This window comes from Coregonus clupeaformis, chromosome 17, assembly GCF_020615455.1.
Source record: "Coregonus clupeaformis isolate EN_2021a chromosome 17, ASM2061545v1, whole genome shotgun sequence".
Classification (NCBI taxonomy): domain Eukaryota; kingdom Metazoa; phylum Chordata; class Actinopteri; order Salmoniformes; family Salmonidae; genus Coregonus; species Coregonus clupeaformis.
Window position 1 is genome coordinate 34,443,417 of NC_059208.1, and position 25,334 is coordinate 34,468,750.

General features: G+C 44.5%; 2 protein-coding genes and 1 long non-coding RNA gene across 13 annotated transcripts in view; 1 reads left to right on the plus strand and 2 right to left on the minus strand.

Annotated features, from left to right (window-relative positions):
- Positions 1 to 59: 59 nt before the first annotated feature.
- hax1 (HCLS1 associated protein X-1) lies at positions 60 to 6,939 on the minus strand. Of its 2 annotated transcripts, none has more exons than XM_041902882.2 (7): positions 6,763 to 6,939; positions 6,124 to 6,350; positions 5,492 to 5,724; positions 5,269 to 5,332; positions 1,480 to 1,610; positions 1,067 to 1,181; positions 60 to 729 (listed from the first exon to the last, which is right to left on the minus strand). In XM_041902882.2, exons 1-7 carry the CDS (start codon positions 6,831 to 6,833, stop codon positions 656 to 658), a joined length of 915 nt encoding a protein of 304 aa, XP_041758816.1. In that variant the 5' UTR covers positions 6,834 to 6,939; the 3' UTR covers positions 60 to 655. The 2 variants fall into 2 exon arrangements, with proteins under 2 accessions (XP_041758816.1, XP_041758815.1); XM_041902881.2 differs by having other exon boundaries at positions 6,100 to 6,350; positions 6,763 to 6,937.
- A 55-nt stretch (positions 6,940 to 6,994) lies between these two features.
- On the plus strand, positions 6,995 to 8,775 carry LOC121586296. The gene is made up of 3 exons (XR_006003926.1): positions 6,995 to 7,082; positions 7,528 to 7,621; positions 7,830 to 8,775. It is a non-coding gene; the product is annotated as an uncharacterized LOC121586296 (long non-coding RNA).
- ubap2l (ubiquitin associated protein 2-like) overlaps positions 8,357 to 25,334 on the minus strand; it is an 84,156-nt gene continuing 67,178 nt past the window's right edge. For 4 of the 10 annotated variants that reach the window (XM_045226288.1, XM_045226291.1, XM_045226290.1 and 1 more), the window contains 7 exons: positions 25,210 to 25,291; positions 24,580 to 24,800; positions 24,172 to 24,277; positions 13,856 to 13,981; positions 9,989 to 10,059; positions 9,615 to 9,818; positions 8,357 to 9,489 (listed from right to left, as the gene is read on the minus strand). In XM_045226288.1, the coding sequence (XP_045082223.1) occupies positions 9,394 to 9,489; positions 9,615 to 9,818; positions 9,989 to 10,059; positions 13,856 to 13,981; positions 24,172 to 24,277; positions 24,580 to 24,800; positions 25,210 to 25,291 (906 nt within the window). In that variant the 3' untranslated portion in view covers positions 8,357 to 9,393. The remainder of the gene's footprint in view (positions 9,490 to 9,614; positions 9,819 to 9,988; positions 10,060 to 13,855; positions 13,982 to 24,171; positions 24,278 to 24,579; positions 24,801 to 25,209; positions 25,292 to 25,334) is intronic. The other 6 variants (XM_045226296.1, XM_045226294.1, XM_045226295.1 and 3 more) reach the window with 3 other exon arrangements.

Below are 25,334 nucleotides of genomic sequence, written 5' to 3' on the forward strand. Positions count from 1 at the left end.
ACAGGTTGTTTTTCAACAGATTTAAACAAGCTTCGCAATTTTATAAAAAACACTCAGTGTAAATATATTATGCCTCTTTATTGTTCAGTCAAAAATTCACATTGCAGAATTTGAAAAGGACTTCACAAAAATAAAATACGCATATTGAGAAGTGAGAATTTTCTTATGCCTGATTTAGGTTGAGCTCTTTCTGCAAACTATTCACAAAAGGGTTATTTGACTCTTCAATTCTGTCCATAATATCGTCTGCCTAGCTCACTTAGTGGTCATTGGTCAATTAAGAATCACACTGCCATGCTACACGTTTTACTGTACAGAAATACTCAGGTTTTTTGGCAATCAGTTGATTCTAGCCTGAGTGCCAGTCTGTTGTACCATCATGCCAACTCCTTGTCACTCATTGTGTGCCAAGTCATGTTTGGCTTGACAATGAGCAATGGAGTTGGCAAGAGCACAAACAGATCTGGGACCAGGCTTAGTTGATCCAGCCTGCCCATACTTAAGAGAGAGGCAATATAACCAACAGTCTTCATTAAATCCTTACTGAATATATATAACCAACCCTAAACATGACTTTACCACAATGCCATACAGTGAAATAATGTCTACAAATGATTTGACATTTATTCTTCTTCCGTGCTCCCGATCGATAGGTTCACCTCCTGCCTCCAAAGAATTTGGAAAACAAGGAAAGATCATCGTGCATGTCCGAAAAGGGGTGTGTGCCACCTGGGGGGGAAAATTGTTTAATATACTGTTAAGTCCGTTGGAGGTTGATAAGGCATTTTTACGTATCTTCACAAAATACAGTTTTCCCCCATACTCAGTGATAAATACATGGCTGCCAACCTTGACCATGCAAGGTTCTCAGTGTCAAGGTTTTTTCACATACAATTGTGTCAAATCATCGGTCTATGTGAATGAATAGGATTGCTGTATTGAATATGATCTGCCATTTCATGGTTCCATTTCTGCATCTGTTAAATGGCATATATTATAATATGATACAGTTAATGGGGCATCATTTTGGTGACTAGAAACATAAACCCTACTGGAGGACACTGACCTGGTGGTAAGAGGGGTCCGGCTTGATCCTGTACCCCCTCGCACCCCCCTATATAAGTCACTGTGGTTTCCTCGTTCCCCTGGCAATCTTGGACGGTGCGCCTCTCCTCAACACTCTAAACAAAACACATACAAACAGAACATCCAAGACTGTCATACAAACTCTATAAGGGTTTGGTAACTCTGCATGGTTCTGAAAAGTGGAGTGAACATGTTGTGCATCCCAAATGGCACCCTATTCCCTTTGTAGTGCACTACTTTTGACCAGGGCCCATAGGGACACAGATATTGAGTGTCTCCATGTTGACCATCTTGGAAAAAACAGGGAGCACTTTATTGTAGACCAAGATACAACATTCAAAATGAAGTACACTAACTTCTGTCTACCATCTCGAGGTGAACTGTATCTCTTACCCCATCAGGCTTCACCACTTTGGTGACAGTGACCGACTGGAAGAAAGAGCGCTTCTTTGGCTGAGTGGGAGACCAAGCCGGTGGCGCTAGAACCTGATCCAGCCCTCCAGAGGAGACTTGCGAGTCCAGATCTGAGGAGATGGTGTTTGGGAAATTGAAATTATTATGGAAATCCAACAAAGAACAAGACAGGTAACTGTAGAGAAGGCTGCAGAAGTCTGATATTTTCATCATCTACCTTTGTTACAGCGTCTTTATCAAACTGCAGTGTTGCAAAGTTCGCTATTTGCTAATATGATGAGTGTTATACCAGAACCCAACCCTAAAGCACTTTCAAGGAGCGGGACACTAATCCGGACGCTTATAAGAAATCCCGCTATGCCCTCAGACGAACCATCAAACAGGCAAAGCGTCAACACAGGACTAAGATTGAATCCCACTATACCGGCTCCGACGCTCGTTGGATGTGGCAGCGCTTGCAAACTATTAAGGACTACAAAGGGAAACCCAGCCGCGAGCTACCCAGTGACACAAGCCTACCAGACGAGCTAAATGCCTTTTATGCTCGCTTCGAGGCAAGCAACGCTGAAGCATGCATGAGAGCACCAGCTGATCCGGACGACTGTGTGATCACGCTCTCCGTAGCCGATGTGAGCAAGACCTTTAAACAGTTCAACATTCACAAGGCCGCGGGGCCAGATGGATTACCAGGACATGTACTCAGAGCATGCGCTGACCAACTGGCAAGTGACTTCACTGACATTTTCAACCTCTCCCTGACCGAGTCTGTAATACCTACATGTTTCAAGCAGACCACCATAGTCCCTGTGCCCAAGAAAGCGAAGGTAACCTGCCTAAATGACTACTGCCCCATAGCACTCAAGTCGGTAGCCATGAAGTGCTTTGAAAGGCTGGTCATGGCTCACAACACCATCATCCCAGAAACCCTAGACCCACTCCAATTCGCATACCACCCCAACAGATCCACAGATTACGCAATCTCAATCACACTCCACACTGCCCTTTCCCACCTGGACAAAAGGAACACCTATGTGAGAATGCTGTTGATTGACTACAGCTCAGCATTCAACACCATAGTGCCCACAAAGCTCATCACTAAGCTAAGGACCCTGGGACTAAACACCTCCCTCTGCAACTGGATCCTGGACTTCCTGCGCCCCCAGGTGGTAAGGGTAGGCAACAACACATCTGTTAACACATAAAAGGCATTTAGCTCTTGCTGCTGGTGACTCTCAGATCCACCTCTACGCAGACGACACCATTTTGTATACATCTGGCCCTTCATTGGACCTGTGTTAACAAACCTCCAAACGAGCTTCAATGCCATACAACAATCCTTCAGTAGCCTTCAACTGCTCTTAAACACTAGTAAAACTAAATGCATGCTTTTCAATCGAACGCTGCTAGCACCCGCCCACCCGACTAGAATCACCACTCTCGACGGGTCTGACCTAGAGTATGTGGACAACTACAAATATCTAGGTGTCTGGTTAGACTGTAAACTCAACTTCCAGACTCACATAAAGAATCTCAATCCAAAGTTAAATCTAGAATCGGCTTCCTATTTCGCAACAAAGCCTCCTTCACTCATGCTGCCAAACATGCCCTCGTAAAACTGACTATCCTACCGATCCTTGACTTTCGGCGATGTCATTTATAAAATAGCCTCCAACACTCTACTCAGCAAATTGGATGTAGTCTATCACAGTGCCATCCGTTTTGTCTCCAAAGCCCCATACACTACCCACCACTGTGACCTGTACGCTCTTGTTGGCTGGTCCTCACTACATGTTCGTCGTCAAACCCACTGGCTCCAGGCCATCTATAAATCACTGCTAGGCAAATCCCCGCCTTATCTTAGCTCATTGGTCACCATAGCAGCACCCACCCGTAGTCTGCGCTCCAGCAGGTATATCTCACTGGTCATTCCCAAAGCCAACACCTCCTTTGGCCGCCATTCCTTCCAGTTCTCTGCTGCCAATGACTGGAACGAATTGCAAAAATCTCTGAAGCTGGAGACTCTTATCTCCCTCAATAACTTTAAGCATCAGTTGTCAGAGCACCTTACCGATCACTGCACCTGTACACAGCCCATCTGAAATTAGCCCACCCAACTACCTCATCCCTATATTGCTATTTAATTTGCTCTTTTGCACCCCAGTATCTCTATTTGCACATAATCTATTGCACATCTAGCATTCCAGTGTTAATACTATTGTAATTATTCTGCACTATAGCCTATTTATTGCCTTACCTCCATAACTTGCTACATTTGCACACACTGTATATATATTTTCTGTTGTATTTCTGACTTTATGTTTTTTTTTTTACCCCATATGTAACTCTGTGTTGTTTTTGTTGCACTACTTTGCTTTGTCTTGGCCAGGTCGCAGTTGTAAATGAGAACCTGTTCTCAACTGGCTTACCTGGTTAAATAAAGGTGAAATAAAAAAAATAAAAATAAAAAAATCTGCCACGCTGATCCTCAACACAGGGGCCCCTCAGGGGTGCGTGCTTTGTCCCCTCCTGTAATCCCTGTTCACCCACGACTGCATGGCCAAGCACATTTTACATTTTTTACATTTTAGTCATTAAGCAGACGCTCTTATCCAGAGTGACTTACAGTTAGTGAGTGCATACATTTTCATACTGGCCCCCCGTGGGAATCGTAATTACCAACTGAGCTACACGGGACCTTAGCACGACTCCAATACCATCATTAAGTCTGCTGACGACACAACGGTGGTAGGCCTGATTACCGACAACGATGAGACAGCCTATAGGGAGGAGGTCAGAGACCTGGCAATGTGGTGCCAGGACAACAACCTCTCCCTCAACATCAGCAAGACAAAGGAGATGATCGTGGACTACAGGAAAAGGAGGGTCGAACACGCCCCCATTCACATCGACGGGACTGTAGTGGAGCGGGTCGAGAGTTTCAAGTTCCTTGGTGTCCACATCACCAACAAACTATCATGGTCCAAACACCCACGAAAGTTGTGAAGAGGGCACGACAACGCCTTTTTCCCCTCAGGAGACTGAAAAGATTTGTCATGGGTCCCCAGATCCTCAAAAAGTTATACAGCTGCACCATCGAGAGCATCCTGATCGGTTGCATCACCACCTGGTATGGCAACTGCTCGGCATCCGACCATAAGACTCTACAGAGGGTAGTGCGTACGGCCCAGTATATCACTGGGGCCAAGCTTCCTTACATCCAGGACCTATATACTAGGCAGTGTCATAGACTCCAGTCACCCAAGTCATAGAATGTTCTCTCTGCTACCGCACGGCAAGCGGTACCGGAGCGCCAAGTCTAGGTCCAAAAGGCTCCTTAACATCTTCTACCCCCAAGCCATAAGAATGCTGAACAATTAATCAAATGGCCACCCGGACTATCTGCATTGACACCCACCCCCTTTGTTTTTACACTGCTGCTACTCGCTGTTTATTATCTATGCAGTCACTTTACCCCTACATACATGTACAAATTACCTCAACTAACCTCTACCCCCGCACATTGACTCTGTACCGGTACCCCCTGTATATAGCCTCATTATTGTTATTTTACTGTGTTATTATTTTTTAAACTTTATTTTATTTAGTAAATATTTTCTTAACTCTATTTTCTCAAAACTGCGTTGTTGGTTAAGGGCTTGTAAGTAAGCATTTCACGGTAACGTCTACACCTGTTGTATTCGGCGCATGTGACAGGACCTTGCGTCTAAATTCAAATAACTTGGCCGTTTGACAATAACATGCCCATACCTCTGTCTGCTTTCGGCTCCTGCTCTTGACCCCTTTGTAGCCTTCCTCTCCAAATATCATTGAACTGGAGAAAATAAAAGATAATAAAAAGGACATGATTAATGAAGAGAGTAAACTGTACACAAAAAGTAACCACCCGCAGGATCATGTGTAGCTCATATGAATTATTATTCAGAATGTACTATACTGTGAGAATGATGACTGGGATAGATCTCTCCTATACCTTAGAAAAGGGTGTCCAGCGATCAAAGGGTGTGTTGGGGGAAAATGGGCCACCAGATGGAGGGCTCTTATCGACCCCGGGGCCTCCTGATGGTCCTGAGGGCAGCCCAGTCGGCCCGCGTGGGCAGTCATTCGGGCCTTTCAACATGAAGTCCCTCAAGGAATTTCCACTGGATCCTCCCCCACCTCTCTCCGGCCTGTCCTGGGGAGTGGGCGCCTCAATACTGGGAACACCTGGCATGAGGGAGAGGTCACAGAGATTGATAGTGTTGAGTATTAAATAATAATTACCGTAGTGTTATTAGACCAGTCTATTACAGAGATGATGCTCAGTTGGTTATGGCAATTGGCAAGCATTAGTGAACACAGATAGTTCTTAGTTAAATAACTAAACCAGTAGCAACGACATGGCTCATCCATAACCATATATTTTTTAACCTGGGAATTTCATTCACACTACACAGAATCAGCATTCCCCTGTCAATATCAACTTGGTAGAGGTATGTCTGAGGGTTGTCTTGGTTTTGTGTCATATTAACTCCTTGTCACTCATTGTCAATGCAAAAAAAAGGATCTGAGACCAGGCCAAGGATCACTGACTGCTCCTACCAAACTGTCCTGCTCCAAACTGACCATCGAATCGGCCTAGCTGTGAGAATATCTCCTCCATCTCTCTGAAGACCTGGCCAAACACCTCAGGCTCCTGGATCCTCACTCCGTTTGGGCCCATGCTGAACCCAAACCTCCACTGATCATCAAACGGGTCCTGCTGGCCACCACCACCCTGGGAATCATCAAAGTAGATTCCATCCTCCTCTTCATCGTCGTCGTCATGGGTCATGCCTTCGAAGAAGGGGTCCCTGAGCAAGATTAGGAACAGTGAGCCAGCAGAAACTTTAAAGACGTCACTGTTCATGTAAGCAGCAGTGCTTGTACAAGAAAGTACCATTTAACCTACACTTTAGCCCCACCTTCTGGTCTCTTGAGCAAATAACACGTTACAAGTTATGTCAAATCCAAGACTTCTATCGTGATAGAAGACAAGCAAATAAAATACTTAACATTAAATAGCTAGCTAAACATATAGCTAGTCAGCTCTACTAGTTACGGCGGTGGTTTAATTTGCTTCAAGACACTGATTATGAAGCAGGTTATGCAAGACCATTTATGCTATCTAGTTAGCTAGCCAAGTGGCTAACGTTTGCTAGTAACCGACAGCTGTTCTTGTTTTTGCAGACCAGCCTGAAAGCTAGCTGGCTTTAGGCATCTCACCTTCGGCCCTCCCCACGATAATGGCCTCCAGGTACCCCAAAAAATCCACGAAATAGATCAAAAACGCTCATTTGAATCAAACATTTGATGTAAACTTAGCTACTTCATGCTGAACGACAGTCAAAAGACGAAGTCAACATTGCCGTAAAGCGCTAGACGTCCCTGAAGAATGACGCAATCGACGGCTTTGGAACACACAGACCAATTTACCGGAGAAATAGTAATGGCGAATTTTTGTAGGCACTAACTCCACTATGGTTCGTTTGGACAAAGCCTATCGGGAAAATTAATGTCGTTTTGGGATAAACGCCTTAAATGAGGTATGTCGTAATCACAGGTTTAGGAGATTTGATACGTTTTGTTCTGCGATAATCTCTATTAGCTAACGTCACTTAGCTATGCAATAAATAAATAAAGCACAAAGACTTCATAATGGTCACGTTAACCGACTTCTATTATCTCAGAACAAAACGTAAACTAAAATCTTCTAAACCGGTGTAAACATCGGATCTTATTTTCGGCGTTTATTACAAAACCCTATTATTTCCCCGCCCCCATAGGGCGGCAGGTAGCTTAGTGGTTAAGAGCGTTGTGCCAGTAACCGAAAGGTCGCTGGTTCTAATCCCCGAGCCGACTAGGTGAAATCTGTCGATGTACCCTTGAGCAAGGCACTTAACCCTAATTGCTCCTGTAAATCGCTCTGGATAAGAGCGTCTGCTAAATGACTAAAATGTAAATCTCAACGAACTCATTAACGTGTTTTAGGACTACAAGCTGGCGAGCTCTATGCATTGGCATGCTGCGCAGATCTTTTGTTGTACTACATCTTCACTTCAAGAGGACCAGCAGCAGCACTGGTGTGAGTGATTAGTAGTCCCCTCAAAATAATTGTGTAGCAAGTTAATTTCTTTCAGGTCAATACAATGGATTTATTTAACAAATGAGATGTGCTTTGTATTTTAAGTGCAACAGGCTAGTCTATTCTCAAGGAAACATCAATGCACAAATGACTCAATGAAATTACTTGAAATGTTACCTTTTAGCTAACCAAAATGCTATTTTTTCAGCCAAAAAAAAAGACAAGGATGCACCATGCAGAGTTCTACGGGGAAACAACCACTGAGTTTAGTTTTATTTGATACTGCAGATCCTACAAACCAACTGTGTAAGAACACAGCCCTGCCTACCCCACACACCTCCCTTGGATGACTACAGAGCAGTGATGTCCAATCCTGTTAACATAAGGCTGTCCTTGAGGTTTCCCTTCAATCCAGGTCTTTTGAATGAAGTACTGTATTTAACCAAATTATATCAAAATTGTTTTATATAGAAAGGAGATAAAGGGAAACTTGCAGAATAACAGCCCCAAGACCAAAGTTGGCCACCACCGTGTTTAGCTGACTAAGACTTACAAGCCACATGATACAAAAATAAGTTTCTTTAAATAAAAAATAAAAAAAAGACATTCACATCCAAAATGATGAAAATGTATTTTTCCTGTTTATTTACTTAATATTTATATATTTTTTACACAAAAGAAACAGAACAAAAAAGCTAACAAGTGAGGATTTACAAAGGGGGAGGGTGGAAGCCATTGAACAAATAAGGACTAGAGTACTTTTTTTATTTTTTATATGTACAAGTTTATCCATTTAAATACCTTTTTTTATGCACAGTACAAAAATCACTGACAAAACCATAGTACAATTTTGTCCATCAGTAATCATTGCTGCAGCTTTCCTAATATATTGGGGAGACAGGTGGCGGGAACGTGTAGAGGGATTAGAAAAATAACTGATTCAACACATAGGTAGGTAAGGGTGTGCCCTGGCCTCTCGTACAACGTCATTTTGTACTCCAGATGTCTTGCAGAATAAGCAACAATCTACAAATGTTACACTTTTAAATCAGGGGTAAAGCTATTTTACAACATAGAATAATGGGAAATCATTTTACATGGTGTAAGGGTTGTGTACCTCACTGTGTTTGGGAGTAACAAGGACCGGTACACACCCAAGGCCCACCAGTGTACACACAAAAACACTCCGCACATATTCCACACCTGTGCATTTGCATACATAATGGTAAAAAATTAACTTCACAATTCATTCTTAAAACTAAAATGTTGTACAAACTCAATGGGAAACAAAGGAAAAAGTTAATCTGTGTTTGGGTTTATGGTAGGAAGGGTACATTTCGCCCAAGTATAAAGGGGAGAGGGTGAGAAATAGAAAACCAGCCTGTCCCCTTCAAATTTTTCAACTTTCCTCCCATCAGTAAAAAAACAACAAAAACAATTATATTAGAAAACAGCTCTATGTTACATACAACAGAGAGAAAGGGAGGGGGGTTGGACATCATACAAATTCCAGACACTCAATACTCCGCTCTTAATGGTCTGTTACTATAACCATTTAACGCCATCCCCCTCTTATAAGACTGCCCCGCTACCCTTGCTTGCCCTCAGCTCAGCGACACCCGTGGCAGGGGTGAGTACTGCCGGTGTGCTGAGCAGAGAGAGTGGGGAGGGGATCTCTGTAGGAGAGCAGGGGTTACATGGAGACCATTTGTGGGGAAGGATGCCCCCATTTCTGTCAGACTTTGGAACACATGGGGCCGGATGGGCAGGTGTTAGTTGGCCCCCCAGTTGTAGCTGTTGTATGCAGACTTGTTGATCTGGGTTTTCTGTTGAAGGGAAGCATTCTGGCTGCGCTGTCCAGTGCCACTCTGTTAGGAGGAGAGAAGATAGGAAAATATCATAGGCAAGGTATCCTGTGCTAGCTATTTCTCTCCAAGATACAGTGTGACACGCGCGGTCACACCACACACACGCACCGTGACACACACCGTACCTGTCCGTCCTGCTGCAGGTGGTGGTGCAGGATCTGAGAGTGGGGCTGCTGGTGCGGTGCCAGGATGTGCATGAAGGGTGCCGGAGCATAACCAGCCGCGGCTGGGGGGTTGATGGGACCACCACTGCCCAGGGCCGAGGGCAGGCTGAAGGAAGTTGCCGGTGTGGCTCCGTGGAAACCCTGCTGCTTCTCAAAAGACTGCTGCTGGAGGGATAAACATAACATCGGTCACCTGTCTTTACTAGTGTGCGGTTTTTACACTTGTTTGCGTACATACAAGCTTTTATACAGACACTGGTTGTCATAACCGTTCCGTATTTCTCAGAACATAATCATTTATTCCAGTGTTTGTACCACTGTATCATCATTCTCACCTGCTGTGTCTTTGTGTAAACAGACCCTGAAATGTCTGGGACCCCTGTGTTGCTTGACGTGACTGAGACTCCTGCAGAGGAAACAAAGGGGTTCGGACACATTTACTTCACCATGTCTACAGGTCACAACCCCTGCAGGAGAGGCAGAGAAACCCCTGGGAGTCAGATCCACAGAATGGTCCAAGAGTAAGGCAGCAGTTTCTAGATGGAAAATAATGCTGTCAAACATACATCACATTCTAATTAGGTGCTGGGTGAGAAACTCCACACAGAGAAATAAAAAGGCTTGTACATGATTTGCTCCTAAACCATTCCTATTGCTATAATGCCTTGTACATGATTTGCTCCTATACCATTATTGCTCCTACACCACCTTTAATCAATCATGACATACATCACTCCTCACCACTCCACCATTATAGCTGATGTGTGGTGAACATTCTGGTACGAAATGGTGGCGGTGCCAAGTGTGTGCTACACTTTGGTGGTGGAAGAGGAGTTGCCCCCCCTTACTATGCAATGCATTTTGAGCACCATTATAAATCCAAATCAATTATATACAACTTGAAATCGAAACATTCTCAGTACAAGGCTGTATAGGAGCAATATAGCACTTTCTAGAAGATAGTCACTAGATGCTAATCTAAAGTATTAGATGCATCAATGTAGGGGAAGGACAGCAAAAAGAGCAGTGAAGGATTGACAGGATGAGATGGAGGAGAGGAAAACAAAAATGATCAAAAGAAAGATGTAGCAGCACATCAGTTCCAGTCAGCCACGGCAAAAAAGGTCTGACTGCATCTGGTGGTCGCTACATATTGTTCTAGCACACGACTGTCCCCCTGCACCCTCAGCGGGTCAGTAGGAACCGAAAGCATCTCGTTCAGGGGAAAAGCAGAGAGGAGGCGAAGCCTGAAAATCAGAAGCTTTCCAGTTCTCTTTCGACCCTGCTCAGGCATTTCCTTTACACCTGCTACGTTTGGTATTTATTAGGATCCCCATTAGCCGCTGCAAAAGCATAATCTACTCTTCCTGGGATCCACATGAAACATGACATGATGCATAGTACAGAACATTATTAGTCAAGAATTGAAATACATACATTTTAAACGTCACAGCCTACCTATCAGTACATACACACAATATCTAGGTCTAATACATAGTACAGTGCAAATTACAATACAATATATTTAAAATGGCTGTCTCTTCACAGTTCCCTTTGTGCAGTAAGGTGTTATTTTATTAGGTTAGTCCCCCTGTATCGCCATGGAGACGCAAGACAGGGTCAACAGATGTGCAGCACAGAACAGAAACACAAAACCCTGAGACCCTAACCGTGACTCACACGACAACTCCAGTTTACTGACACCTAACATTAGTATCAACCCAGGGTTCGTACAGACAGTGGCAAGTCAAATTCAAGGACTTAAGTACTTTTTCAAGCACTAATATTTAATTTTCAAGGACCATCAATTTGTAATAGTTCCTATTTTGCAATTGTTTCTATTCGCCACCAGATGGCAGTATATCGCCACAACCTCATGAAAACAACAACTTGCTATTAATCACTACCTTACAAGTTCTACTCAATAATACGTTTCATTACTTATTTACTACATACATGAGTGGTAAGTCAGTACTGATGATGTGGACTGATCTCCTTATATGAACTGTAACTCAGTAAAATCTTTTAAATTGTTGCGCTTATATTTTTGTTCAGCGTACATTATATTACATTTGGTCCCACAGGCTGTCCTAACATGAAAGTGAATTCTGACAGTGTAAAATGCCCTTAATTGACTCTAAAATGTTGTATTCTATATTCATTTGGAAATAAACAAGTTATTGTGTTTGATAAGATTAAAGATTCTCTGAGCTGACCCTATTATACCGGACCCCAAGTTTGGGAACCACTGTACTACTAACCTCTCTCCCTGCTTGCTTCAATGCTTCCTCTCTCTATCTCCTTTGCAGCCTGACTCACCACTGTCGGTCTCACTACTCTCTATAAAGAAAATGTATTTTGTTATAATCTTTTGATTATTGCTAGCCTAATTTCAGTCAAATGCTCCTGCTGAGGTCAGGCTCCGTTCAACGTTAGCTTCTAACTTCATCCTTCTAGCCAGCTAGTTATAGCTAGCTACCTGGCTAATAGCCAGAGCCCTTGAGCTACCTAGCTAGCTAGACACCTGACTGAAATATCTGCAACTGAACACTCATTCTGAGAGGCATTTTCTTCTGTTTGGGGTATGTCTGTTGACACGGCAGGAGTCTAGGGATGTAAAAAAAAATCTCACTGCCAGCACCGTCTCTGCTACTGTAGGTCTGGGTTAAGGTAGTTTGTTTCACCTCTCGGCCTATGTCGTGGAAACAGTGGTGAATGAATGCAGTGCTAACAAGGCAAATAGCGAGCATACATGACTCATTCATGATTCCACTAGTTCGCAGAGGTAGGCGCGATTAGAACTCCGATCAAGAAGCCTTCTGTGCGTTGATTAACGCTGGGAATGCAAGTGGGTAAACAATAATTAACTAAATAAAAAGGTGAGTAAACGCTATTTCACAAATACCCTCCACTACATCCCTGGTTGGGTCTGGCAAAACCCATTGATAAACAATATCCTGCCAGGCAGGATTTAATCTACATTTGCCCGGCATTTTAGCTATCGATGTGACGTTTGGCAGCGCCTAAGCAGTCACTTCTGTACCTGCCTGGCTGAGTGGCAGTGTGGGTGGAATGCGTGAGCTCGCCTGGCAACCAGAGCGCAAAACACGTGAGGAAATACAATTCTGTAGTCTGCCTGGAAATTAATTCGCAAGACCAATACATTTTCTAATATTTTTCAAATGAACACATTTGATCATTTTCTGTTCTCATTTTAATTCAAGTACTTTACAAGTACCAAGTTGAGAAAATTTGATTTTAGGTATTCCAGTACTAAATGTCAACCACACTCAGGAAATTCACTGTTCATCTACATAAAAAATCAATTCCTTTTCATCTGCTATACATGAGAGAATACATTGAGTTTGAGGGAGAGCATCACTTTGCAAACATGCTACCGTCATACCCCATAGTCTTAGTATCCCCATTTCAGAGCATGGCAGTTCAACAGGCAGGACCTCCATTTTGTCACTCGTTCCCCACCCTTATAATAATAATATGCCATTTAGCAGACCCTTGAGGTGTGTGTATATCCTGTATCAACCACACAGGCCAGCGGGCAGCGAGGTACTTCTGACACACACTTAAGCAAGCACACCATGGGTGGAAAGCTAGCAGCACAGCGTGTGAGGGGAGCATGGACCAGGGCTACTCATCAACTGTTAAGTGGTTAGCAGCTTGCTAGTTAGCCCTCCTTTAGCTTCCCCGCACTACTTTAGAAATGTAAGAATTGAACATAAACAATTAGTTAGCCTCTATGGTAGCATTTCCCAAACTCGGTCCTGGGGACCCCATTTTTTGCCCTATCACTACACAGCGGATTCAAATAATCAACTCATCATCAAGCTTTTAATATTTTAATCTAAAGTGCTAGAGCAAAAACCAAAATGTGCACCCCTTGGGGTCCCCAGGACAGTGTTTGGGCAACGCTGTCCTATGGCTAAGGTATAAGATTGACAGTGTTAATTCTGAGAACATTTGACCCTTCCTACAGCACCTTGGTGACTAATGATGAGTAGTCCTGGGGGACAGAGCAGAGGAGTAACAGGAGAATGGATGCAGGCAGAGAGTGGCGGTTGACTGCATAATGGGTGTCAGGGGCTCCTCTGTGGTGCAGACGGTAAGCAGCGATGAGGGAGAGGAGGATGGAGGTGATGACGGCGCGAGGGAGGAAGGGAGGGTTGGCGTGTGGCGGCACTCACCGACTCCAGGCCCGCTGACAGAGCTGGCTTGCTTGTTTTGAGCAGAAGCGGCGGTGGCCACGGCAGTGCCATATCCACCCTTACAGAAATCCCCACTCCCCGAAGCCTGGCCCATATCCTCATAGCCTGCAACAGTCAGACACACAGCCGCAGCCCACAGCGTTAGACACACCAAGCAGGGTGTCAGGCAGGGGGAGGGAGGGAGGGGTGGGCGGTGGAGGCAGGAAGCAGTAGGTGGTGTAGATAAGAGGTGCTGTGTGACCAGGTGGATAGAGAGAGAGAGAAAGAAAGAAAGAAAACTGAAGGACAGAGGTGGAGACACAGAGCAAGGGAGAGAAACAGGTTTTAAGATGACCTCATGTGGGATGGGGTGGAGGGTGTAACCGGAAGCCCAACTCCACTTGTTGAATGAGCAGAAGCCAGCAATGATAGGCAATAGCAACAGAACACCCACCACCTTACTCCCCTGTAATACATGTAGTAGGAGGGCCATGGGACATCGATACAGACCACTTTTCCAGTCCAAAACAACTAAAATAGAACAAATTACTGGACTAACAAAAGGTACAAAGGGTGAAATAGATATCCTTCCCCATTCAAAAGAATGGTGAAAGTTGCAGAATAATACAACTACCATTTCCACTCCCATTTCAGACAAGTCTTCAAACACACAAACCGTGTAAACATTTTTTATAAAAGTAAAATCACAAACCTCAAACGAATAATCTATATTGGGCCCAGATCACTCTATTCATGGGTTGCACGTTGCGCTACAATATTGTTTTAAACGTTTGTTTTAAGACTGATGCCTCCTAAGTCTTCTACTCAGACTTAAGAGGCGCGCACACCGCCCATCACTTCCAAGTATATTACTCGCTAATGTCCAGTCCCTAGATAACAAAATGGACGAGATCAGGGCAAGGGTTGCTTTCCAGAGAGACATCAGGGATTGTAACATACTCTGTTTCACGGAAACATGGCTCTCTCGGGATATACTGTCCCCGTCCCATACAGCCATCTGGGTTCTCAGTACATTGCGCCGACAGGAATAAACATCTCTCCGGGAAGAAGGAGGGGTTTGTTTCATGATTAATGACTCATGGTGTAATTGTAACAACATACAGGAACTCAAGTCATTTTGTTCACCTGACCTAGAATTCCTCACAATCAAATGCCGACTGTATTATCTCGCAAGAGAATTCTCTTTGGTTATCGTTACAGCCATGTATATCCCCCCTCAAGCTGATACCACGACAGCCCTCAAGGAACTTCACTGGACTTTATGCAAACAGGAAACCATATACAGTGGGGGAAAAAAGTATTTAGTCAGCCACCAATTGTGCAAGTTCTCCCACTTAAAAAGATGAGAGATGCCTGTAATTTTCATCATAGGTACACGTCAACTATGACAGACAAATTGAGAAAAAAAATTCCAGAAAATCACATTGTATGATTTTTAATGAATTTATATGCAAATTATGGTGGAAAATAAGTATTTGGTCACCTACAAACAAGCAAGATTTCTGGCTCTCACAGACCTGTAACTTCTTCTTTAAGAGGCTCCTCTGTCCTCCCCTCGTTTCCTGTATTAATGGCACCTGTTTGAACTTGTTATCAGTATAAAATACACCTGTCCACAACCTCAAACAGTCACACTCCAAACTCCACTATGGCCAAGACCAAAGAGCTGTCAAAGGACACCAGAAACAAAATTGTAGACCTGCACCAGGCTGGGAAGACTGAATCTGCAATAGGTAAGCAGCTTGGTTTGAAGAAATCAACTGTGGGAGCAATTATTAGGAAATGGAAGACATACAACACCACTGATAATCTCCCTCGATCTGGGGCTCCACGCAAGATCTCACCCCGTGGGGTCAAAATGATCACAAGAACGGTGAGCAAAAATCCCAGAACCACACGGGGGGACCTAGTGAATGACCTGCAGAGAGCTGGGACCAAAGTAACAAAGCCTACCATCAGTAACACACTACGCCGCCAGGGACTCAAATCCTGCTGTGTCCCCCTGCTTAAGCCAGTACATGTCCAGGCCCGTCTGAAGTTTGCTAGAGTGCATTTGGATGATCCAGAAGAGGATTGGGAGAATGTCATATGGTCAGATGAAACCAAAATATAACTTTTTGGTAAAAACTCAACTCGTCGTGTTTGGAGTACAAAGAATGCTGAGTTGCATCCAAAGAACACCATACCTACTGTGAAGCATGGGGGGTGGAAACATCATGCTTTGGGGCTGTTTTTCTGCAAAGGGACCAGGACGACTGATCCGTGTAAAGGAAAGAATGAATGGGGCCATGTATCGTGAGATTTTGAGTGAAAACCTCCTTCCATCAGCAAGGGCATTGAAGATGAAACGTGGCTGGGTCTTTCAGCATGACAATGATCCCAAACACACCGCCCGGGCAACGAAGGAGTGGCTTCGTAAGAAGCATTTCAAGGTCCTGGAGTGGCCTAGCCGGTCTCCAGATCTCAACCCCATAGAAAATCTTTGGAGGGAGATGAAAATCCGTGTTGCCCAGCGACAGCCCCAAAACATCACTGCTCTAGAGGAGATCTGCATGGAGGAATGGGCCAAAATACCAGCAACAGTGTGTGAAAACCTTGTGAAGACTTACAGAAAACGTTTGACCTGTGTCATTGCCAACAAAGGGTATATAACAAAGTATTGAGAAACTTTTTTGTTATTGACCAAATACTTATTTTCCACCATAATTTGCAAATAAATTCATTAAAAATCCTACAATGTGATTTTCTGGAATTTCTTTTCTCATTTTGTCTGTCATAGTTGACGTGTACCTATGATGAAAATTACAGGCCTCTCTCATCTTTTTAAGTGGGAGAACTTGCACAATTGGTGGCTGACTAAATACTTTTTTTCCCCACTGTATCTTGAGGCTGCATTTATTGTAGCTGGGGATTTTAACGAAGCAAATTTGAGAAAAAGGCTACCTAAATTCTATTAGCATTTTGACTGTAGCGCTCGCGCTGGAAAAACACTGGATCACTGCTACACTAATTTCTGCTATGCATACAAGGCCCTCCCCTGACCTCCTTTCGGCAAACCTGACCACGACTCCATTTTGCTCCTCCCTTCCTATTAGGCAGAAACTCAAACAGGAAGCACCCATGCTAAGGACTATTCAACGCTGGTCTGACCAATCGGAATCCACGCTTCAAGATTGTTTTGATCACGCGGACTGGGATATGTTCCGGGTAGCCTCTAAGAATAATATAGACGTATACGCTGATTCAGTGAGTGGGTTTATAAGGAAGTGTAGAGGAGATGTCGTACCCACTGACTATTAAAACCTAACATAAACAGAAACCGTGGATAGATGGCAACATTCGTGAAAAACTGAAATCACGAACCACAGCATTTAACCATGGCAAGGTGACGGGGAATATGGCAGAATACAAACAAAGTGGTCGTTCCCTCCGCAAGGCAATCAAACAGGCAAAACGTCAATATCGAGACAAAGTGGAGTCGCAATTCAACGGCTAAGACACGAGACGTATGTGGCAGGGTTTACAGACAATCACGGACTACAATAGGAAAACCAGCCACGTCGCGGACACCGACGTCTTGCTGCCAGACAAGCTAAACAAGTTCTTTGCCCGCTTTGAGGATAACACAGTGCCACCGACGCGGCAAGCTACCATGAACAGTGGGCTCTCCTTCTCTGTGGCCGACGTAAGACATTTAAACGTGTTAACCCTCGCAAGGCTACTGACCCAGACTGCATTCATAGCAGCGTCCTCAGAGCACGCGCAGACCAGCTGGCTGGTGTGTTTAAGGACATATTCCATCTCTACCTATCCCAGTCTGCTGTCCCCACATGCTTCAAGATGGCCACCATTGTTCCTGTACCCTAGAATGCAAAAGTAACTGAACTAAATGACTATCGCCCCATAGCACTCACTTCTGTCATCATGAAGTGCTTTGAGAGACTAGTCAAGGATCATATCACCTCCACCTTACCTGTCATCCTAGACCCACTTCAATTTGCTTACCGCCCCAATAGGTCCACAGACGATGCAATCGCCATCACACTGCACACTGCTCTATCCCATCTGGACAAGAGGAATACCTATGTAAGAATGCTGTTCATTGACTATAGCTCAGCATTCAACACCATAGTACCCTCCATGCTCATCATTAAGCTTGAGGCCCTGGGTTTCAACCCCGCCCTGTGCAATTGGGTCCTGGACTTCCTGACGGGCCGCCCCCAGGTGGTGAAGGTAGGAAACAACATCTCCACTTCACTGATCCTCTACACTGGGGCCCCACAAGGATGTGTGCTCAGCCCCCTCCTGTACTCCCTGTTCACCCATGACTGCATAGCCATGCACGCCTCCAACTCAAATCATCAAGTTTGCAGACGACAACAGTAATGGGCTTGATTACCAACAACGATGAGACAGTCTACAGGGAGGAGGTGAGGGCTGTCGGAGTGTGGCGTCAGGAAAATAACATCTCACTCAACGTCAACAAAACATAGGAGATGATCGTGGACTTCTGGAAACAGCAGAGGGAGTACCCTCCTATCCACATCGATGGGACAGCAGTGGAGAAGGTGGAAAGTTAAGTTCCTTGGGGTACATATCACTGACAAACTGAAATGGTCCACCCACACAGACAGTGTGGTGAAGAAGGCGCAACAGCGTCTCCTCAACCTCAGGAGGCTGAAGAAATTTGGCCTGTCATCTAAAACCCTCAAACTTTTACAGATACACAATTGAGAGCATCCTGTTGGGCTGTATCACCGCCTGGTACAGCAACTGCACCGCCCAGAACCGCAGGGCTCTCCAGAGGGTGGTGCGGTCTGCACAACGCATCACCGAGGGCAAACTACCTGCCCTCCAGGACACCTACAGCACCCGACGTCACAGGAAGGCCAAAAAGATAATCAAGGACAACTACCAACCAAGCCACTGCCTGTTCACCCCGCTATCATCCAGAAGGCGAGGTCAGTACAGGTGCATCAAAGCTGGGACCGAGAGACTGAAAAACAGCTTCTATCTCAAGGCCATCAGACTGTTAAACAGCCATCACAAGCACAGAGGCGCTGCTGCTTACATACAGACTTGAACATCACTGGCCACTTTAATAAATGGAACACTAGTCACTTTAATAATGTTTACATATCTTGCATTACCCATCTCATATCGTGGTCAAGTTTTGAGAATGACACAAATACTAATTTTCACAAACTCTGCTGCCTCAGTTATGATGATTGCAATTTGCATATACTCCAGAATGTCATGAAGAGTGATCAGTTGAATTGCAATTAATTGCAAAGTCCCTCTTTGCCATGAACATGAACTTCATCCCAAAAAAACATTTCCAATGCATTTCAGCCCTGCCACAAAAGGACCAGCTGCCATCATGTCAGTGATTCTCTCGTTAACACAGGTGAGAGTGTTGATGAGGACAGGGCTAGAGAGCACTGTCATGCTGATTGAGTTAGAATAACAGACTGGAAGTTTTAAAAGGAGGGTGGTGCTTGTAGCTTAGAGGTGGGTAGCTTAGTGGTTAAGAGCGTTGTGCCAGTAACCGAAAGGTCGCTGGTTCTAATCCCCGAGCCAACTAGGTGAAAAATCTGTCGATGTGCCCTTGAGCAGGGCACTTAACCCTAATTGCTCCTGTAAGTCGCTCTGGATAAGAGCGTCTGCTAAATGACTAATTATTTAATTATTTATAAATCATTGTTCTTCCTCTGTTAACCATGGTTACCTGCAAGGAAATACGTGCAGTCATCATTGCTTTGCACAAAAAAGGGCTTCACAGGCAAGGATATTGCTGCTAGTAAGATTGCACCTAAATCAACCATTTATCGGATCATCAAGAACTTCAAGGAGAGAAGTTCAATTGTTGTGAAGAAGGCGTCAGGGCGCCCAAGAAAGTCCAGCAAGCACCAGGACCATCTCCTAAAGTTAATTCAGCTGCGGGATCGGGGCACCACCAGCGCAGAGCTTGCTCAGGAATGGCAGCAGGCAGGTGTGAGTGCATCTGCACGCACAGTGAGGCGAAGACTTTTGGAGGATGACCTGGTGTCAAGAAGGGCAGCAAAGAAGCCACTTTGACATCAGGGACAGACTGATATTCTCCAAAAGGTACAGGGATTGGACTGCTGAGGACTGGGGTAAAGTCATTTTCTCTGATGAATCCCCTTTCCGATTGTTTGGGGCATCCGGAAAACACCTTGTCCGGAGAAGACAAGGTGAGCGCTGCCAAGAGTAAAGCATCCTGAGACCATTCATGTGTGGGGTTGCTTCTCAGCCAAGGGAGTGGGCTCACTCACAATTTTGCCTAAGAACACAGCCATGAACGAAGAATGGTACCAACACATCCTCTGAGAGCAACTTCTCCCAACCATCCAAGAACAGTTTGGTGACGACAAATGCCTTTTCCAGCATGATGGAGCACCTTGCCATAAGGCAAAAGTGATAACTAAGTGGCTCGGGGAACAAGACACCATTTTGGGTCCATGGCCAGGAAACTCCCCAGACCTTAATCCCATTGAGAACTTGTGGCCGATCCTCAAGAGGCGGGTGGACAAACAAAAACCCACAAATTCGGACAAAACTCCAAGCATTGATTATGCAAGAATGGGCTGCCATCAGTCAGGATGTGGCCAATAAGTTAATTGACAGCATGCCAGGGTGGATTGCAGAGGTCTTGAAAAAGAAGGGTCAACAATGCAAATATTGACTCTTTGCATAAACTTCATGTAATTGTCAATAAAAGCCTTTGACACTTACAGTGAGGGAAAAAAGTATTTGATGTTTGATGTTCGCCCACTGACAAAGTCATGATCAGTCTATAATTTTAATGGTAGGTTTATTTGAACAGTGAGAGACAGAATAACAACACAATCCAGAAAAACGCATGTCAAAAATGTTATAAATTGATTTGCATTTTAATGAGGGAAATTAGTATTTGACTCCTCTGCAAAACATGACATGTTAGTACTTGGTGGCAAAACCCTTGTTGGCAATCACAGATGTCAGACGTTTCTTGCAGTGTGCAAACCTGGTGGCCAACATCTCAGGAGGGATTTTATCCCACTCCTCTTTGCAGATCCTCTCCAAGTCATTAAGGTTTCGAGGCTGACGTTTGGCAACTCGAACCTTCAGCTCCCTCCACAGATGTTCTATGGGATTAAGGTCTGGACTGGCTAGGCCACTCCAGGACCTTAATGTGCTTCTTCTTGAGCCACTCCTTTGTTGCCTTGGCCGTGTGTTTTGGGTCATTGTCATGCTGGAATACCCATCCATGACCCATTTTCAATGCCCTGGCTGAGGGAAGGAGGTTCTCACCCAAGATTTGACGGTACATGGCCCTGTCCATCGTCCCTTTGATGCGGTGAAGTTGTTCTGTCCCCTTAGCAGAAAAACACCCCCAAAGCATGTTTCCACCTCCATGTTTGACGGTGGGGATGGTGTTCTTGGGGTCATAGGCAGCATTCCTCCGCCTCCAAACACGGCGAGTTGAGTTGATGCCAAAGAGCTCGATTTTGGTCTCATCTGACCACAACACTTTCACCCAGTTCTCCTCTGAATCATTCAGATGTTCATTGGAAAACTTCAGACGGGCCTGTATATGTGCTTTCTTGAGCAGGGGGACCTTGCGGGCGCTGCAGGATTTCAATCCTTCACAGCGTAGTGTGTTACCAATTGTTTTCTTGGTGACTATGGTCCCAGCTGCCTTGAGATCATTGACAAGATCCTCCCGTGTAGTTCTGGGCTGATTCCTCACCGTTCTCATGATTATTGCAACTCCACGAGGTGAGATCTTGCATGGAGCCCCAGGCCGAGGGAGATTGACAGTTATTTTGTGTTTCTTCCATTTGCGAATAATCGCACCAACTGTTGTCACCTTCTCACCAAGCTGCTTGGCGATGGTCTTGTAGCCCATTCAAGCCTTGTGTAGGTCTACAATCTTGTCCCGACATCCTTGGAGAGCTCTTTGGTCTTGGCCATGGTGGAGAGTTTGGAATCTGATTGCTTCTGTGGACAGGTGTCTTTTATATAGGTAACAAGCTGAGATTAGGAGCACTCCCTTTAAGAGTGTGCTCCTAATCTCAGCTCATTACCTGTATAAAAGACACCTGGGAGACAGAAATCTTTCTGATTGAGAGGGGGTCAAATACTTATTTCCGTCATTAAAATGCAAATCAATTTATAACATTTTTGACATGCGTTTTTCTGGATTTTTTTGTTGTTATTCTGTCTCTCACTGTTCAAATAAACCTACCATTACAATTATAGACTGATCATTTCTTTGTCAGTGGGCAAACGTACAAAATCAGCAGAGGATCAAATACTTTTTCCCCCTCACTGTATGGAATGCTTGTAATTATACTTCAGTGTACCATAGTAACATCTGACAAAAGTATCTAAAAACACTGAAGCAGCGAACTTTGTGAAGACCAATACTTGTGTCATTCTCAAAACATTTGACCACGACTGTATATACTGTATTCTATACTATCTATTGCGTCTTAGCCTATGCTGCTCTGACAATGACATTGCTCATCCTTATATTTATATATTCTTATTCCATTCCTTTACTTAGATTTAAGTGTATTAGATATTTGTTGTGAAACTGTTAGATATTACTTGCTAGATATTACTGCACTGTCGGAACTAGAAGCACAAGCATTTTGCTACACTCGCAATAACATCTGCTAACCATGTGTAAGTGACCAATACATTTGATTTGATCGGAGCATTCTACTCAATGCATCCTCATTGGGCGCTGATGAAGATTGTCTAAAGTGCATTACTGTGGCTTGAAAACACGATGACATTTCTAAAGGCAAATAAATAGTGCACAAATCGTATCATTTTGAAGTCGCCAGATTGACATTAGATGCAGTATAACGTTATCTTAGCTCATTGGTCACCATAGCAGCACCCACCCGTAGTCTGCGCTCCAGCAGGTATATCTCACTGGTCATTCCCAAAGCCAACACCTCCTTTGGCCGCCATTCCTTCCAGTTCTCTGCTGCCAATGACTGGAACGAATTGCAAAAATCTCTGAAGCTGGAGACACTTATCTCCCTCACTAACTTTAAGCATCAGTTGTCAGAGCACCTTACCGATCACTGCACCTGTACACAGCCCATCTGAAATTAGCCCACCCAACTACCTCATCCCTATATTGTTATTTATTTTGCTCTTTTGCACCCCAGTATCTCTATTTGCACATAATCTCTTGCACATCTAGCATTCCAGTGTTAATACTAATTGTAATTATTTTGCACTATAGCCTATTTATTGCCTTACCTCCATAACTTGCTACATTTGCACACACTGTATATATATTTTCTGTTGTATTATTTTACTTTATGTTTTTTTACCCCATATGTAACTCTGTGTTGTTGTTTTTAATCGCACTGCTATGCTTTATCTTGGCCAGGTCGCAGTTGTAAATGAGAACTTGTTCTCAACTGGCTTACCTGGTTAAATAAAGGTTAAATAAAAATATAAAAAAAGCTAGCTATTTAAGATTGAGGGGAGACCTCCAGATTTCAGCTAGCTAACATTAGCATTGCTAGCTAATAACATTGCCATCTGTCTAAAGTAAATTTGACATGGCAAAGTTGTTTCCTACTAAATATGTGCCAACTTTAGCAATGTCATTTTATTTCCAAGCCCCTATAGTGTAATTTAGATGACAGTCATTAGCCCCGGTTCCAAGTCATTAGCCCCAGTTCTACATTTGACCATCAATATGGCTGCAGCATCTGTGGAACGTTGGCAACAACGCGACCGAGTGGCGGAGGTGCAACCCATGAATAGCTGGCCCATAATCAGACAGCGCACAGGGTTGGTTGGTTAGAATGGTTTGTTGGTAACAACGGCAGCAGGCAGTTTGTCTCCAAGCAACAGAAACCGCTCCATAACAGCTGGTCAACAACATCAGTGGCTGTGGCTATGCATGCCTGATTAGAATGGTTGGAGTTTGTGCCGTTTCATTCACTAACCATGTTGAAGAGCGGTTGATGTAGACCGGTAATGTGGGCAATGTCAGCCTTAGCAGGCTTAGGCACAGGCAAATGTTAATGTCTCCAACTTGGTGTAACTGAAATGAGTTGCATTCAAACCCAACAAACCTTTGAACGTGAGAGGCTTATTAAATATAAAAGTGAATGCAGGCAGTGTCGACTAAACTGACTTTCAGTTGCATGCAGTGTTTATAGCCATTCTACCAGTATGTACAGAGTTGAACTGAATGACCCCTGAACAGATGCTGGTTCACAGGTTGTGTCCTCAGGGTGTGTGTTTAGTCTTACCAGTGTTGTAACCATGGGAACCGTAGCCGCTGGCCTGCTGGAAGGCTGTTGCCGAGGCGTTGACTCCAACATTCACACCGTGCTGCTTCGACGAGGTAGGAGCCACCTGGAAACACAGACAGGTTAGAGGTGAAACTAACATACTTAGTTGTCTAAAGTATATAAAATATCAGCTGCTAACACGTCATTTCAATTCCTTTTACAGCATACTGGATTCTCTCAATTGAAGCTGCATTAGAGGACATTTTGCCAAAAAACTGTTTGTAATACATGTGTCCAGTTATAAATTACAGTTTGCATGTCATATTACAAAATGCATTTGTACATGCATCACGAGAACATACCCTTGTTAACTTCATAAAAACATCCAAAATTGACAATACCCAGACAAATCATGAGAAACCTCACCGGGAACATGGCGGGGCCGTACTGGAAGGTGTTGGGCAGGCCCGGCACGCCGGTGTAGTAGGGCAGGCTGGTGTAGCTGTAGCCAGGGGGCAGTGCGGGGTTCAGGAAGGGCTGCTGCGTGGTGTGGTGCGTCTGGCTCTGGTTCTGCTGCGACTGCTGGGCCAATGTGGTGGCCGGCGCCGGGGATGACGCGTCACCTCGACCAAACTTTGATAAGTCACCTGCGGGGAACGGGGGAGAGAGATTAAAGGCAAAGGGAAATGTGTGAAAGGGGGATGAGTGGGAGAGAGACGAGAGAGGAAAAAGTTACAGAATAACTTCCGTTGTGTTCAAGCAACAGGCGGGTGATTCTCAGATCAGTTAGTACACCAGTACAATAACGTTGTAGCAGCGTATCAGTTCCAGTCAGTCACAGCGATGAAGGTCTGACTATCTGGTGGTAGCTGCACATTGTTCTAGCACACCACTGTCCCCCTGTTTCGCCATGGAGACGCAGGACAGGATCAACTGTTGTGTTCGTTCCTAACACCAAACCCCTCCCTTCACTGTGTTAGCACTCAGTACACAGTCCATAGATTAGGAAAGTAGAGTTAGTTGTACACCATAGATGGGGGTTAGAATGGCGCTTACCAGAGTAAGGGTTGTTGCTCAAGCTGCCATCTCTGCCAGTCAGTGCTGTGTTGGGGGTGGCAAACGGGATGCTGTAGTAATCCTGAGAAGACAGAAGAGGCTTAGTTTTAACTAGTACGAAAGGA